General features: G+C 37.9%; 1 protein-coding gene across 3 annotated transcripts in view; it reads right to left on the bottom strand.

Annotated features, from left to right (window-relative positions):
* LOC124615459 (nuclear factor of activated T-cells 5-like) overlaps nt 1-18,611 on the bottom strand; it is a 403,737-nt gene that overhangs the window by 9,184 nt on the left and 375,942 nt on the right. For 2 of the 3 annotated variants that reach the window (XM_047143361.1, XM_047143363.1), the window contains exons 10-11: nt 16,972-17,034; nt 13,776-13,910 (exon numbers count right to left, since the gene is read on the bottom strand). In XM_047143361.1, the coding sequence (XP_046999317.1) occupies nt 13,776-13,910; nt 16,972-17,034 (198 nt within the window). The remainder of the gene's footprint in view (nt 1-13,775; nt 13,911-16,971; nt 17,035-18,611) is intronic. The other variant, XM_047143362.1, reaches the window with a different exon arrangement.

The raw sequence follows: 18,611 nt of genomic DNA, 5'->3' as shown, positions 1-18,611 counted from the left end.
GATATTTTATATTTTTCCTTGCTACTTTATTTCAGCTATAAACAGCACATAAAATAAAGATTTCTGTATCTCCTAATTTATTTTACTTCATCATGTCTACCAATTTTCACTTTTTTCTCGGTGAGCACAAAGGAAAGATCTCTCAAAAACATGTGTTTTGATTTATAATTTGTGGTCGCGGCGTTTTGGAAAATAGCTGGAGTACCTTGCACAAAAGAAAAATTTGGAGTAGGTATTAAAATCCAGGGAGAAGAAATAAAAACTTTGAGGTTCGCAGATGACATTGTAATTCTGTCAGAGACAGCAAAGGACTTGGAAGAGCAGTTGAATGGAATGGACAGTGTCTTGAAAGGAGGATATAAGATGAACATCAACAAAAGCAAAACAAGGATAATGGAATGTAGTCAAATTAAGTCGGGTGATGCTGAGGGAATTAGATTAGGAAATGAGACACTTAAGGTAGTAAAGGAGTTTTGCTATTTGGGGAGCAAAATAACTGATAATGGTCGAAGTAGAGAGGATATAAAATGTAGACTGGCAATGGCAAGGAAAGCGTTCCTGAAGAAGAGAAATTTGTTAACATTGAGTATAGATTTAAGTGTCAGGAAGTCGTTTCTGAAAGTATTTGTATGGAGTGCAGCCATGTATGGAAGTGAAACATGGGTAATAAATAGTTTGGACAAGAAGAGAATAGAAGCTTTCGAAATGTGGTGCTACAGAAGAATGCTGAAGATTAGATGGGTAGATCACGTAACTAATGAGGAGGTATTGAATAGGATTGGGGAGAAGAAAAGTTTGTGGCACAACTTGACTAGAAGAAGGGATCGGTTGGTAGGACATGTCCTGAGGCATCAAGGGATCACAAATTTAGCATTGGAGGGCAGCGTGGAGGGTAAAAATCGTAGAGGGAGACCAAGAGATGAATACACTAAGCAGATTCAGAAGGATGTAGGTTGCAGTAGGTACTGGGAGATGAAGGAGCTTGCACAGGATAGATTAGCATGGAGAGCTGCATCAAACCAGTCTCAGGACTGAAGACCGTAACAACAACAACCTTGTACCCAGTTACCAATTTCAATTTTTTGATGAGTTTTTACTTGCTGTTACATATCTGTGATTTATTAAGAACTGATGAAATTCATTACCACAAATTGTTGCGTAAACATTGGACTGTATATTTTATTTCCTTCTCGTATACAGATTTCATACAATGTACTGGAGAGGATTACAATTTTTAATAATACATGCCAACTGCTTATGTTTTGCTCATATTTTGGGGTTTTTAACATCTTTCTCAATTCTGCATTTTCCTGAATCTTGCGTTTCTTTAATTCTGGACTGCATGAAAACAGAAAATTGGGTCACTGTAACTGTCTTTGGGTACTTACTCAGAAATTTTCATGAGAGCATACCATTATATACTTAGGAATCCATACTTAATGGTGAAAATCAAACAATGGAAAATTTAGAATGGAATGTTAACAATATTATGAAAAGGAAAGTTGCCACTCACCATGTAGCGGAGATGCTGAGTCGCAGATAGGCACAACAAAAAGACCATCACAAATAAAGCTTTCGGCCAGTAAGGTCTTCGTCAACAATAGACGGCACACACACACACTTGCACAACTCGGTCTCAGGCAACTGAAATGACACTGTCAGTGTCCACACTACAAACATAGCTGGTGAAACAGCCTCCATTTTGGATGACAAAGATCCTGTGTGTGTGTGTGTGTGTGTGTGTGTGTGTGTGTGTGTGTGTGTGTGTGCGCGCGCGCGCGCGCGCGCGCGCGCGCGCGCGCGCGCGCGCGCGCCATGTAATGTTGATGAAGACTTTATTGGCGGAAAGCTTTATTTGTGACACACTTTTTGTTGTGCCTATCTGCCACTCATCATCTCCACTACATGGTGAGTAGCAACTTTCCTTTTCATAATATTGGTACTTAATGGTGAAGCAGTTTTTAGCTCAAAGTTGGACCACAAACTAGCGGCTGGAGAGTATTATGATAAACTTTCAGCCACAATTCCCACATGAATTACTTGCTGACTGGAGTATCTGCCAATGCTAATAAACCCACAGGACTATAGACAGCACACATCTACACACTACTGTCCTCTTCACGAGATGATCTTTGGTGCACCCCAAGGCAATAACACCTCTTTTCTTTCACATAAATATTGCCTGTTGTTTTCCACCTAATGAATAAGATGAGCACTGTACTGTATCAACTTCACAGACACACAGAATGAATTCCAAGATAATCCTCCTCCTACACCATCTACTGACATCTTAAAACTTTTATCACACCAGATGACTAATTTTGGTCCAGTCAGCTTATATTCAAACATGTGGTATCATATTATTAAACAATATTTACAAGTCACTCCAACACACTGAGAAAAATGTAAAAATAAATAAATACCCCTATTTTACAAAATACATGTCTTCAAATATAACAATATTACATCAACTTTAATATTAATCTTGGAAAAGAAGATTCTGACAAGAGCTCCACATTAAAGGTCAGAATAGTCTATCCTAGAAAGAAAAATGTATTTTAGAAGATCAACTTTTGCTAGTAAACCTACAAAATACTTCTGCTCATCTGTAGCACCCAACTGACCCAAGAGCACTATCTTTACTATCTTTCAGAATTGGGCAATCATCCATCTGCACAGACATAAAAACTTACACACCAAAGTAATTCACACAGAAAACAGGCCAAAGTGAAACTCTCATTTCTATATCACTCTGCCCTAATATGTGCTTTGACACTGAGTTCTGGGCATTGTTAAGTCTAATAGCCGAATAGTGAGAGGTGTTTCCTCTTACTCCTTCCTTTATTTAGTCGATGATGGAACTCCTGATTTTGAAAGTTAGCATTTGTACACATACAGTTTTTTTGTTTTATTTTTTGTTTTAGTTTTTTATTTTAATTCAGTTGTAGTTTCCAGAGATATGATTTTCATTACAAGTGATAATGTTAAATAATAATGATCTTCAACACTTCCACAAAGCACTGGAGTACTGTCCACACTACAAACATAGATGGTGAATTTGCCTCCATTTTGGATAAAAAAGATCCATCAAACACAATTTTAAATTATGAAGTGTACAGCCAGAATCTCACTCTGTTGTTAGAGAAACTAACAGCAGCTTCAGAAACACAATACAGTAAGGAATCAACAAAATGGAGACTTCCTGGAATGTTGGTTCTCCAACAGTAAATGCAAATATCATTGAAACAGATGGCTATGTTTTAATACTTTTAGGTTCTCTTAACAAATCATATTTTTTCTCCACGTGACAGTAAAAGTTTTGCTGCAGTGGCCAACTTAATACTGCAACAGGTCAATATAGAAAATAGGTACTTTGAATTCCCTGTCAAGAATGAAAGCGCTGCAAAACTTAAACAGAAATTATTTTTGAACAACTCTGCAAAACATATAGAAAATAATGTGCCAAAAGAAGATTTTATAGAGGGTGTACAAATCTTATGATACACACTACTTGAGGCCCCCAATGCTTTTCATATAAGTGACAGTAGCTGCCGCTACTACTAAAGCTTTTAATCCTTGACCAAGACTTTTAAGCCTTTAAGCCTCAGTATACTCAAGGCAAAATTTGTTTCTCTAATAGGAGCCCCCCCCCCCCCTCCCCTCAGCCGTGGACCTTACTAAGATGGAATGGCTTGCATACCTCAACAATACAGATAGCCAACAACAATAGAGAGACAGCAGCCTTTTCAGTAACTGTATGGGCAACAGTCTAGATGATTGATTTGATCTTGTGACATTAGCTAACAAGGCTTTGCCGTGCTGGTATTGTGAACAGTTGAAAGCAAGGGGAAACTACAGCCATGATTCCCCCCCCCCCCCCCCCCCCCCCCCCCCCCCCGGAGGGCATGCAACTCTGCTGTATCGTTAAATGGTGATGGCATCCTCATGTGTAAAATATTCCAGAGGTAAAATACTCCCCCATTAGAATCTACAGGTGCAGACCACTCAGGTGGATGTCATCATCAGGAAATTACTGGCATTGTGTGTGTTAGGGCACAGACTGTCTGATCCCTTAATGGGTAGATTTTAAAAAGGGAAATGGACAGCTTGAAGTCAGATATAGGGGGAATTATACCAGGACCATTGAAACGTTTTACTTCAAGGTCACTCCACAAGTGTCTTAAAGTTGGTAGTATGACTAACAAGCAAACGAGGAACATGAAATGCAGCGCCTTCTGAACCAATTACAGCACAGCGACAAAAGCTGGTTCTGGCGCCTACACTACCACATTGCCGGCTTATGGGTTAACACTGTGCTAATGTGCGACAGTCCGCTACTATACAGTAGTTGTGTTACAACCTCAACTACAGTTTCTGTTTATTAAATAATGTCACCAAAATGACATCATACATCAAGTGAAAATCCATTATGTCTTGGAGTGCCATTAAATAGTCAGGCTCTGGAATTCCTATGAAGGATGCACTAGTTTAATGAGCATAAAAAGAATCTGTTTATATTCATTGGCAGACTCGGTCAAAGAACTGTAACACTGAATGGGCACTACATTAAGACTTGGAAGATACTTAAGCACACTGTGTAGAACAAAATCCCTGTGGAGAAAACAGTGTCCATACTGCTGTGAGGGGTGAGGGGGAAGTCTTGTCCATGTCCGTGTGTGTGTGTGTGTGTGTGTGTGTGTGTGTGTGTGTGTGTGTGTGCTGTCTATTTTTGGAAAGGCCTTGTTGGTCAGAAGCTCACTTTCCAACAGTCTTTTCATTATGCTTTTCATAATATTGTAGGAAATAATATATATTCAATTATATGGTTAGGTGAAACCTCGGTCAACAATGGAAAGCAGTTGATGAATGCTGGGTACTTCGAATAGCAGCAGTCATCGGCCAATGGAAAGAGGAGCCAGATTAACTGTGGCCCACGCAGGTACTTCAAACGGTTTTGTGTCTGAAGGACTTTTAGTTTTCTGATTGCAAAAAACCAGTGACTACCATGAGGTTATGGACCACCCACAATTTCTGCAGTGGTTTAAAAATGTATTATTCCACTTCAGTATTCCAATAGTGTTTCTAATGGATAATGCACTTTACCATTCTGTGGTGTTAGACAGAACTCCGACAACCAATGATCACAAAGAAACTATGGTGCAGTGAATGCAGGTGAGAGACATTGCTGTGGACATGCGGATGACAAGCTCCTGGTATGTTCACTTGTAAAACAAAACAGGCCTGTGACATACACATATGTTGGAGATGAAGTTGCAAGGGAACAGGGACATAAGATAATTACGTTACTGCCATTATCACTGCCATTTTAATCCAACTGAATTGGTTTGGAGTGACATCAAGGGTTACATTCAAAATAATAACTACTCTTTTACAATAACGGAAGTGGAAAGGTTGCTACTTGAAGGTCTCACTACTGTAAACGCCACCTCATGGAGGAAAAAAGTAGACCATGCTAGTGAGCTTTTAGAGATGAACAGTTATTGATTTCCCTTGATGGTGATGTTGATGGCCTTTGTGGCAATTCGAATGATAGTGAAGGAGAACTGGATGGAATTGCGCCATTGACATCATGAATTGTTAAGTATAAATTTATCCAGAATTAATTCTCTCTTTCTCTGCAACCAACTTGCCTTTGCATCTTTTCTTTAATTCATTTTATGAGTGTGGATAGCATGTTCTTTCTTACACTTAAGTTTGGATTATTATACAAAATTTTATATGTAATTATTGGGTAACAATTCAGAATGACTTCTCCTAGACAATGAATGTCATTAACTTCAGTTATCGTTTATTTCCCAATTTCAGATACTACCAAACATTCTCTCTTCATAGTTGTTCTCTCCACAGTTAGAAAAATGTCCCTTACTGTACTTGTGTATACATTACTGTGCAATGGCTTATATATACGGTGACTGTAGCCTACATTTATGAAACATACTTTGGAGCTGTGGCAGCTAGGGCAACCTCCCAATCGCAGTAGAGCCAACTATACACAAGCTGTCAAGTGACATGTTTCAGCAGCCTGGTTGTTGTAAAGTGTTATGGACTTCTGGTTGAGTCAGTACAGGGTTATCAACACAAAATCAGACAGGAGTCATGCAGCACCAGGCCTAATAATGAATACGACGAAAACAGTGGAAACACCAGGTAGGAATACTGACAATGTAGGAAAAGATAGATTGCTACTTACCATAAAGGTGATACGTTAAGTTTCCAAAAGGCACAACTGTGTCTTAACTGTGCCCATCTGCAGCTTAATGTGTCATCTTTATGATAAGTAGCAATTCATCTTTTCCTACATTGATAATGAACAAAACTAATTATTTTAATAAAAATTAATTTTTAATATATCACATTTTTCTATTTCTTGCAGCCCCATACAAATTCCTAACACCATAACAGCTGAGCCTGAAATTCTGTGATTGTGAATTTTTAATAGCTATGAAAATACTTATAAAATTTAAAATGAAAAACATGGGGTGGATGAAATAGATAATAGTAAAGAGGTGAACCATTCAAGCATCATTATTATGAATTGAATATGACTGCAAAGTTGCCCTCGCTGCCACCGCACGTGCCCACAGCTGATACCTCCAAAGTATATTTTGTAAATGTAGGCTACAGTAATCGTGTGTATAATTTGTCGCATAGTAATGTATACATAAGTACAACAAAGGACATTCTTCTAACAGCGGAGAGAAATCTCACAAGTATTTACATAGCTATTAAAAATTCACAACCACAAATTTTCTGGGTTATCTGTAAGAGATTATATACATTTTAGTCATATTTAATAATGTGGTAGATTAAAATATCATTTTTATTTAAATAATTATTTTCTGCTTTTTAGTCTTGAGCATGTGAAATTTTTCAGCAGATTTCAAATATTTTGATGAGATTACAATTGAGACAAGGTAAATTTCAGATTTATTTCAGTTTCTCTTCACTTGACCCAACCAATATACTGCTTTCTTCCATCTCATGACAAGGCTGTGAAGGAAAAAATTAGAGATATCTGAACTCAAAAGAAAGCTCATCAGCAATTGTTCTTCCCGTGAACCATTAACGACTGGAACAAGAAAATGGGTGAAATGGCAGTGCCACAAACTACTCTCCCACCACATGAGACAAGACAGTGAGTTAATATTGCACTGTCATCCAGTTCTGAGCTATGTTTAAAACTTCAAGTTTCTAGCTCATCAGGAAGTCAGTTTCAAATAAATAGCAAAATTCGTATTGAAAAGCTAGACAGACAAGATAGTGACCTAATTCAAACATGTTAAAATAGGAATGTGGGTATACTACTATGAACAATATAGAGGATCTCTTCCCTATGGATCAATTGAAATGAAAATTAGATCTAATCTAGAGAATTCATTATTGTCGGCAAGGTAGAGATGAAAGCTAACACCTACCACAGTAGTACAAATTTACATGCAAACTAGTTGCACAGATGAAGAAGACTGAAAGAGAGTATGATGAGATAAAGAAAATTATTCACATACTTAAAGGAAATATATATTTATTTATGATCGCTGACTGGAATCTGTTAGTAGGAAAAGAAAGAGAAGGAAAAATTGTGGAACACTGACTGGGTGAAAGGAAGGAAAGGGGAAGCTGCCTGGTACAATTTTGGGTAGAGCATTATTTAAGCACTGCTAACACTTGCTTTAAGAATTGTGTAAAAAGGTTGTATGAATGGAACGGACCTGGAGACATTGGAAGCTTTTGGGTTGAAAATATAATGGAGAGACAGAGATTTTGAAAGTAGGTTTTGAACTGTAAGATGTTTCCAGGGGCAGATGTGGACTCCAATCACAATTTATTAGTTATGAACAACAGGTTAAAAACGAATAATTGCACAAATGTGGGAATTTAAGAAGATGGGACCCGCAAAATTGGAGGAACTAGAGGTTGTTGAGAGTTTCAGGGGGTGCCTTAGGCAAGCCTGAACAAATAGAGGAAAGGAACACAACAGGAGATGAATGGGTAGCTTTGAGAGATGAGATAGTGAAGGTAGCAAAGGATCAAATAGATACACAGACAAGGCCTATGAGAAATCCTTAGAAAATACAGTGAGACACTAAATTTAATTGATGGAAGAAGCAAATATAGAAATGCAGCAAATGAAGCAAGCGAAAGGGAATACGGATGTTTAAGAAATGAGACAGACAGAGTGTGCAAAACAGCTAAGCAGAAATGGCTAGAGGCCAAATGAAACACATTAGACACATGCATAACCAGGGGAAAAATGGATGCCTCCTATAGGAAAATTAAAGAGACCTTTGGATGAAAGAGAAGCAACTACATGAATATCAAGAACTCAGACAGCAAGCCAGTACTAAGCAACACAGAGAAAGCTGAAAGGAGGAGGATGAAAGGGATATACTGGGGGTCTATAAAGGACAAATAAAATGGATAATACTGTAGAAAGAGAGCAGGAAGTAAGTCAAGATGAGATAAGAGACATGATACTGCGAGAAGAATTTGACAGAGCACTGAAAGATCTAAGTGGAAACAGGACCCCTCGAGTAGATGACATTCCCTAAGAATTATTGAGGTCCCTGGGAGAGCCAGCCGTGAAACAATTATTTCACCTAATGCGCAAGATATATGAGTCAGACAAAATACCCTCGGGCTTTAGGAAGAATGTAATAATTCCAATTCCAAAGAAGGCAGGTACTGAGTGTATAAATACTACCAAACCAACAGTTTAATAAGACATGATAGCAAAATACTGATCTCAATATAATGGAAGGAAACATTCCACGTGGGAAAAATTATATATAAAAACAAAGATGAGGTGACTTACCGAACAAAAGCGCTGGCAGGTCGATAGACACACAAACAAACAAACACAAACATACACACAAAATTCAAGCTTTCGCAACAAACTGTTGCCTCATCAGGAAAGAGGGAAGGAGAGGGGAAGACGAAAGGAAGTGGGTTTTAAGGGAGAGGGTAAGGAGTCATTCCAATCCCGGGAGCGGAAAGACTTACTTTAGGGGGAAAAAAGGACAGGTATACACTCGCACACACGCACATATCCATCCACACATACAGACACAAGCAGACATATTTAAAGACCATGTCTGCTTGTGTCTGTATGTGTGGATGGATATGTGCGTGTGTGCGAGTGTTTACCTGTCCTTTTTTCCCCCTAAGGTAAGTCTTTCCACTCCCGGGATTGGAATGACTCCTTACCCTCTCCCTTAAAACCCACTTCCTTTCGTCTTCCCCTCTCCTTCCCTCTTTCCTGATGAGGCAACAGTTTGTTGCGAAAGCTTGAATTTTGTGTGTATGTTTGTGTTTGTTTGTGTGTCTATCGACCTGCCAGCGCTTTTGTTCGGTAAGTCACCTCATCTTTGTTTTTATACAAAATACTGATCTGATATACTTGTAGAAGAACATAAAGATTAGCAGATGCTGACCACCGGGAAGATCAGTTTTGAGTTCCGGAGAAATGTAGGAACATGCAAGTCAATACTTACGCTAAGACTTCTCTTATAAGACAATTTGATGCAAAAGGGGAGGGGGACGGGGGGCAATGAAGGTCAATGGCTGAAAGCTTTAACTGTGAGAGTCTTTTTGTTGTGCCTATCTCAGCTATATGGTGAGCAGCAACTTTCCTTCTCATAGAACGCAGGTTAAATAGATATAGGTTTCAGGTTTCAGTAGTTATTCGGAGATTAAGAGGCTTGCACAGGAGAGATTAGCATGGAGAGCTGCATCAAACCAATCTTTGGACTGAAGAGTATCACAATAACAGCAGCAGCAGCAGCAGCAAGATACTTAAACTTGGGAGGTTTCAGCTGACTGGTCCAACAAATCCACAAATTCTCTTCAAACTGCAAGGGAATGGTCCCTGTGTGGGGGGCAGACCATTACCATGCCAACATAAATCATGTTAACCTTCCAAAACGTTTCACATAACCTGGATGACTTAAGATCCAAACTGTTGCCACAGTATTGAAGCATTTTGACATACAGTTACATTAATTTTAATGTTAACCAAAACGAAACATCATCAAACAAGGAAAACAGCTCACGGGTTCTGTGAATTCACAATTGCAAGAACTAACAGGACTACATACAATTTGCAAAGCATCCACTAGACCCATGTGCTTTCATCCACACGCTGCATCGAATTGCAACTTGTCACACCTTACTATACCAATTCTTTCACTGTTTGCAGACCTATGACAATGTTGACTGTACAACTTTGAGTAGAAACATGCATTTATTTTCACAATCGATAGGTATTTGGCAGCAATTTAACAACAAAAACCACGTTCTGTTGCCTCAGGAAGGAACGAAGACTAAAGTTTAACATCCCATTGACAACAAGATCATTCCACGCAGCAGAGCACAAGGCTTAGAGTAGGGAAGGACGGAGAAGGAAATTGGCCCATTCAAAGGACCCATACCGGGCAAGGCTTCAAATTGTCATTCCCACGAATGAGAGTCCGGCGTGCTGACCACTGCGCCACTTCATTCAGTCTTCTTACCTCCCACTGGCTCATTCTGTCACTGGCCTTCTCACTACAGATGCAATGCAAGTCCTACAGCTCAAAAGTCCCAATCAGTTCATTTCTTAGGTCACATAGAAAGGTTATTGGCCTTATCGGTTCAGTCACATTTTCAATTTACAAACACGTCCCTAAAAGTCACGAGGCCCAACGCATCGTATCACTTCGGGAATGCACCAATTTTTGAAGGTGTATAGTCGTGCCTAATTTGAACTCACTCACTTCCTCGCTACCTCTCACATTTACAGAACAGCCACATCGTGCCGGCACATGTGTACCGGTGAGTGCTCTCGGTGGGTCGTCTCTCGACTTTTAGCCACAGAGTTTTAATATCGTACTCAGAAGATGTACAACTGATGTAGCTTTCACATTATGGTACTAATAGTGGGTCACAAACACCATAAACCTGTGCATAAGAACAAACAAATCGAAAAAAGGATTATAAGCACACAGCCACTTCGCTTCAAGTCTATATTCATTAGGAGCCAGGTGAGTCGTTACTCAATGCGCAAACTATAATGTGGGTTTCTAACTTTAGTCCAGTGACTCTATATTGGTTTATAAATGGTTCCCACACCAGTCCATCTTTGACGCATTCTCTGTTAATCCGTACAAAGTTGATTATAATTGCGTCGTTTATATTATCTCTTACTGATATGCCTGGAATTTCACAGTAAGTAACCTTTAAATCAATTGTCTTAGCAGTCAAAGGAAGAAGTAGACATGAATTTACAATCTCAAATAATACAGACTACTTTATTTACCCGAATGGAAGTCAATCTTTTTTTTTCCAATTTTCATGGTCCGACAATGCACCTGTCACTTAGATTCGGGGGCAAAGCATAAGTAATTTCCGGAAAATTCCACTAGAAGCTGCCATAAGTATGTATTTTGCCATGGCAGCCTCTGTGTTAAGTATTTTGAGAGTTGAATGTTAATAATTTTTCATCGTGGAGAAAATTCAAATTTAATAATGCTCACCTTTAAATTTAGCAATTTTTCAAATACTCATGGCTATAAAAATACACACCATAAAAATGGACGTCTCTAAGAAACTTTCTCAAGTTGGCTAGCACGGTTTTACATTTCGACAACTCCAGCAAAAGAGAGCAGTGCTCACAAATACATCTGTGGATGTTACATTCAAATTTCATCCTTTGCTTCAGTCTACTTTTGAACTTCCATAAGGTGCCAGATTGTAATATATCATGATGAAACATGTTAACTCTACTGTGAATGTGAAAAGATAAGTGATTTCTCTTACAGAGGCAACAACAAATTGCGCTGCAGGTAAGTGATACAGGCCTGACGAGGGTAATGTGAGGCAATGGACACAGCAACAGGAACTTTTAGTTTGTTCCAGCAATAGGAAAACATTTTCTGGGGTAAAATGTGGCTGCCACTGTGTGTTAGAAGTCATGCTGAACAATTTTGTTTGGAAGCAGCAACAAAAGTGCTTACCCATGAGTGCAGAAATTACTCACGTCAAAGCACATGACATTGCTTGACAGCAGAAAATCAAAGATTTCAAAGAAGCCATAGTTTGGTTGCCCATGTCATGGAACATTGGGGATTTTTTCTTCATAGGCACACTTCAGTTGCACAGAAACTGCCAGAAAAGTGCAAGGAAAAACTCATTGAATTTCTGCACTTCATAATCCGACTGCACAACGAAAATAGTAATCGTCTTAGTCAGATAAGTAGACTAATGTGAACCACACTCCAGTTTATTCCAATATGCCAACAAATTAAACAGTGGAGGCAAAAGGGAAGAAAGACATTAAAATAATGTCCACGAGTAGTGAAAAACAGTGCATGTCTGCACACTTGCTTTTATAGCCCATGGCCATAAACTGCCATTTTTACATGGAAGATTTACCCAACCCCCCCGGGTATTTCCAAAGGACATTATTGTAAGTGATAATGAAATTGACTGGTTCACAGAGGACATAATAGACTAGATTAGATTTATAGGGCAATGTCATCCTGGTACCTTGCTAGGTTTGTCAAACATGTTCATATTAGATTCGTATGCAGTTCATATTACTATAGCTGTAAAGAAAAAATTTGTAGACGGTGGGGCAGGCTTGGTTGTAATTCCATGAGGGACAAAGTCAATTCTACAGCCATTAGATATTTACAAACCATTTAAGGACAAGCTTAAAAATATGCACTCCCAATGGCTAACTAAAGAAGATAGGCAATTGACGCCTACAAGATACGTTAAGTGTGCAAGCTTGTCTCGAGTGTGTGAGGGGATGGAACAATCACGGAAATGTATCCCAACTAAAGCTGTCCATCACCCATTTAAAAAATACTGTGTTTCTAATGCACCTGATGGCACACAACACGATGTTCTCTACAAGACAAGGAATAAAGTGATGATGACTCAAAATCACGTGAGTAATGGTTAAAACCAGTACACGTAGGTTTATGATTATTTAATAAAATTTCTGTTTGTACTTTTGCTTTTCATTTCTAGGTCATTTTCTTTGTCGATACATGATGGTATCCAGCCAGGTGAGTGTATGCTACAATAAATGAGCAGACATGGTGCGTGTTTCTTATGTATGTGTTTATGTGATTTTTTTATGTATCTTTGACCTATTATGTGTTGTAAATTATTATTCTTGTTTGACACATTATTGGGGGTTTCTCCATACCAGCAAAAACACAAGATGGTAAGAAAGGTTGAAATCCACAGGCGGCTTTATATTAGCATTTCACCACCATATAAGACGACGAAAAATCCCGTCTGTGTTCCTGTATGAAGTGCTGTGAGGTCGCTTGTGACATTGCAGCTCAACTGCATGCAGATCCAGAATATTATGATAGATATCGTGAATTCTCACTGCTGTCAGTGTTTAAGATGTATAATAATTTTAAGTGTCCTGCAAATCCCTGAAAGGTGGGGCCCACATTATTCTTTAACCATCATATGATTAGCTATATTTGATTTCATTTTTAAGTACAGGTGGAACAGGAAACATCCTAATCTTTGAAAGGAAGAAGACAATGATTGTCCTCATCCAGTGTTTCTAAGGAGAGCACTTAGGTAATTCCAAGAAATGCTAAACATAATTTCTACACTTTTCCTCACTTATGTGCTTAATGTCAAATAATTAACACATTAACTCTTTTCAAGTAATCAGATGTTTGGGGCTGTTTTACACACGAGATTTCAATACATAAACCTAAAACTATTTCTGACTGATCCGTACTCACCTCTTGAAGACCCAAAAGGATGGAACTGATTTTTTACATTAGGCAAATCTGATTTCAGGTGCTGGCCAGTCAGTCGCATGGTGGGTGTTGAGGCTGTGACTGGAGATTTCCCATAAACACGGCTTAACTCCATAGCTGTAAATAAATCAAACGCATTTCAGTTTAATCCATCATTATCACACAACAGATCTACAAGCACAATAAAAATGTTCTCAGTTAATAAAGGAGAGTACTGGATTCATATTAGTTACAATACACTCTTTAATTTAAGCACAGTTTACACTGGTACAATCAATCAATGGGTTCTCTTTCATATTCTCACAGGAATACTGCGCCAGGCATGGCAAATGTGTAGCTCGAGAAACTAGTGAAATCCACTTTTGCAGAGCACATCATTCTGAACAGATTCAAAATTAATTCTGAAGAAACTAAAACCTAACGCCAGCATATCTGCTTTATTACAATGTCATTCGTATAAACTAGTGAACCTGTTTAAAAACATCAAATGTTTCTGGGATTAGAACATTGCTATTACTAGTGACAACATTTCTATTCTGAAATTATGTCTATCTTCTGCCAGAAGTTCAAAATTGATTTAAAATGAGACCTGTATGCAACGGCAGATCACAAATCTTATATCATGGTAACAACTCTACCTCATCTTAAACTTTTCTTTTTAAAAAGCTTGCTAGCTGTAAAATAATAACTGAGGACATGTTAGTGCACTTTCACAAAGTGTGAAGTTTGTGGAACACTGTCCCTACTCTGTTTTCAAATATTTTGTCGCTTACTGTCAAATGCGATTGCTTGCCAACTAATAAGCAGATACAGCACCAAAATTACAACGTTTATATGTAGATTTGCCTTAGCCTTCTCATCAATCTTAAGAGACCCATCAATAAACACGGTCTCAACTATGATTTACACAATTTGTACTCACATTTAAGCCTAGGCTAGTAATGACTTCCTGTTAAATACCACAACTAAATATTATTAAGTATTTTAAGTATGAATTATAATTATAATTATTATTTTGTGTTACTCAATAGCTGCTCTACACTAATTTATCTATAATCACAAGCGCTTGTGCCTCCAAGGCAGTGTATAACACAGAGTGCATATGACCAAATGCTCAAATTAATTGCAGACAACTTTTTTCTTCCTCCTTTATACACTTGAGCATGATGTAATGCTTTAAATGGTTGATTCAGACTATAGGCTACTACAGTGAAACCCAATTTCTACACTTTTCAAGGGACTTCAAAAAATGGTGTAATATCACAAAAACACATACATAAATACTGCCCTCAACAACAAGAATAAATTCTCGAAACAAGTTTTGCTCAGCATTTAAAAAATATGAAATTGGTGCTGTGTTTAAACTAAAAACATTTGAGAAACGCAAAGTGAATGACGGTGTCATTTAGCACTACAAGTGGCCAAACACCGAAACATGCTAAATTTGGTTCCACAGAAGTGTCAATGGTGATCACAACAATCACGAAACTGCATTTGCACAGTGGAGACAGTTTGGAAATGGTTGTGATTGGTCACAATATCTTTATTCGAACAAACCTAGTTACTCCTATCAGCCACCACGCTAAGTTGAGCTTGGCAGCGGAAGGAATTATAGCATGAATTGTTCCAACTTTTACATATTTACCGGTTCAAATCTGCTGAGTAGAGTGCCCTGGAGTCAAAAAACTTAACCACATAATATTTTTAAACACTACTGGATGGCCAGCGTCATTTTCTTCTCCAAGAACATTTTTTCGTAATGCGTAAATTGCGGGAAAATTATAAATATGTTGACACAAAATCGGGTGCAAATTAACTTTGTGGACATTGGAAATATGATGGGAATGATAAAAAACTTTGTAAACAGTGGGAAAATGTTAATTCTGGGAATGTAAAAGCGGGTTTATACTGTATGTGGTGCAAATACTGACAAACAAAAACAAACAAACACTTTCATTTGAGTACTGGTGCCACCAAGTTAATGAACAGTACACTAATGAAAGTGTCTCCTATACACAATGTAAGTAATTCTCACTAAATGGGATTCATCACATGGTTTTTTATTGCCAATTTATGCACCACAGCCTATACATTCTACACTGAGTTTAATTTCAATCCCTTAGCAGCTCAACTGACATTATGTTTACTAAACAATTGAAACTCCAGGTTGGAATATCAACAATGTAAGAAAAAGACAGATTGCTACTTATCATAAAGATGACACATTAACTTGCACACAGATGCAATTAAAGCACACTTACACACTAGATTTTAGCCACAGCCTTCATCAGAAAAAGAAAGAAGTGCGTGCACGCACCCGCGCGCACACGCACACACACACACACACTGATTGATTCATACAAGCAAGCAGTCATGTGTACATGTGGTGTGCTTGTCTGTGTGAATGAACGTGTGTGTGCTTCTCTTTCTTTCTCTGACGAAGGCTGTGGATGAAAGCTAACGTGTAGGTGTCTTAATTGTGCCTGGCTGTCATCTTTACAGTAAGCAGTGATCTATCTTTTCCTTACATCGTTGATTTTCTGTTTACTAACATAGATAGTGAGCAGTCCCTCTGGTAACACCAGATTACATGAATTAATTGGCACTGTCAGTACCATCAACATAAAGAGAAAACAGGAACATGACTACCTGACATGATATGCATCACACTCAAAATGAGCATTTTGTGCTTTTCTTTACAAGATAAACCTCTGATTGAAAACTGTTATTGGCTTTAAAAAACTATCTTTCAGAGTTGGTTTAAAAAACAGGTATTCTGGTTGGCAGTCACTGAGCTATCAAACTCTTGCTATATAGCACCACAAAAAATCATCCTGTTGTACACTCGTGTCTTGTAATGAATTACTTACTGGCCAGGACATTTGTTACATACATTTATCATACTTTTTTTTTTTAGTCATTCATCAACTGGATGAAGTTCACTGTACTGAAACTTACACAACCTTTTAGGGTCAAATAAATTGCACACTGTAAGTCAAGTTCAAGGTACATACAATATATTATATATTACCATACCATAATGCTACAAATCTGAAGATGTAAATTTTGGTGCATTTGCATAGTGACTATTCTTATTATAAGAGAAGAAATTTTTGAAGCATTAAATGGTCTTTAAACTAGTCATAAAAAGAAAAGCTAAAATATTTAAGTCACTTACATGGAGGAGCTGTTGGCTGTGCTACAGGCAGGCATGAAGATCCCAGATGTGTTGCTCCAACTGCTGGCATGAAAAAATCAAATTTGAATCATACTGCTTAGTATGTAGACACAGTGATATGCTGGAATCCCCTGAAAGAAAAGTGGGGGTCGATGAAACAGCCTATGAGCCAGAACCAGCTTTGTTTCAGTATGAAACTCCACTTTAGAAAAAGGAATATAGTAATCAAATTACGTTCATTAATGACTTTGGCAATCAATCAAACATTACAATCTCTTTACTGGAAATTATCTGGCTCATGGCTTCTGATCCACAGTGCCTGATCCACTCAGTATCTTTACAAATCAGTTTCAATGTCACCCACACCATCACATATCGTCATTTACATAACTTTTCCCCCCCTATACACTGCACTCTGATTTTTGTGCACTCTCATACCTGCAGACACACACACACACAAGTACTATACTATACTATGCCAGTAGCATCATAAGGCCAGAACCAACATGATATTAAAGTGATACTTAAAAACCCATTAATATTAACACAGATACAGAAATCTCAGATGTGGGATTCCCCTGCAATGGTTTGTATGAGCTCCTGAACACAACATATGTCTCGTACATCAATTCGCTCCCCTTAAAACATGCAATAGTGCAGTTCAGTGAAAGTAAAATGTGTACTATTTGTGCAACATTTAATGATGAAACAGGAAACAAGCTTCCTGTTACTTTTGTATCCATTACTGGCCCCAATTTCATTCCTGACAGCAGAAAACTGTTAGAGAAAAAACTAAATTTTAATGTTTGAGTCACAAAAATGCAGTATCTACTTTGCTATATTTAAATCCAAGTTACTGAATTAGTGACTGTACAATGGTGCCTCAATCCATAAAAAAATTATGGAACCATCATGCATCCAAGCTGTTTTACATCAGTGTGTCCTATTACTTTTTATTTGCCCTAAAGTCACATTAGAAGATGCACAATCCCACTTCACTAGTAAATCAAACAGTTTCCCACTTTTAGTGGGAAATTATATTGCTGCTGATTTTAAAATCATATGCAAACATACGTCTATAATTTTTATTTGCATAGCAGAAGTACATACAGGGGGGAAAAAATGTAGAGTGAACATATTATTCCTAATGTGCTTCCTCTGTTATGTCATTTAACAGTTCTGGTGTTCCAGTCTCTACCACCGCTTTCCTGCAAAGGTAGGTGAATTCACAAACTGCTGTTTAACAAGTGACAATCAAGCATTATGTGGAAAAAACTGTGTCTTGGTTGTTAAGTATCGAGCTAAATATCAAAAGGGTTAAGGTTCAACATCTCCTCTGCTCTCACAGCATATATTTTTGGACAGTTAATTTGACTTTCACCTCAATGCTTTTTATATGTGAAAAATGCCCAGTTTACTGACAGTTCAGATTCTATATTAAACTATAGGTACCCCAAACAATCCAACAAGTCATGCTGTAGAAAGGCTAGGAAAACACAACCATGCCAACTACAGTATGGTGGTGATCAAACCAACTTGCACAAAGGAACACCAAAGTTTAATACATGTTAATAGTTTCTACACAAATTACATATACAATGCTCCAAACGATTATGGTATCACAAGATGTTGCACACTAG

Source organism: Schistocerca americana, chromosome 5 (assembly GCF_021461395.2).
Source record: "Schistocerca americana isolate TAMUIC-IGC-003095 chromosome 5, iqSchAmer2.1, whole genome shotgun sequence".
Taxonomy (NCBI): Eukaryota; Metazoa; Arthropoda; class Insecta; order Orthoptera; family Acrididae; genus Schistocerca; species Schistocerca americana.
This window is presented reverse-complemented; position numbering and strand designations above follow the sequence as displayed.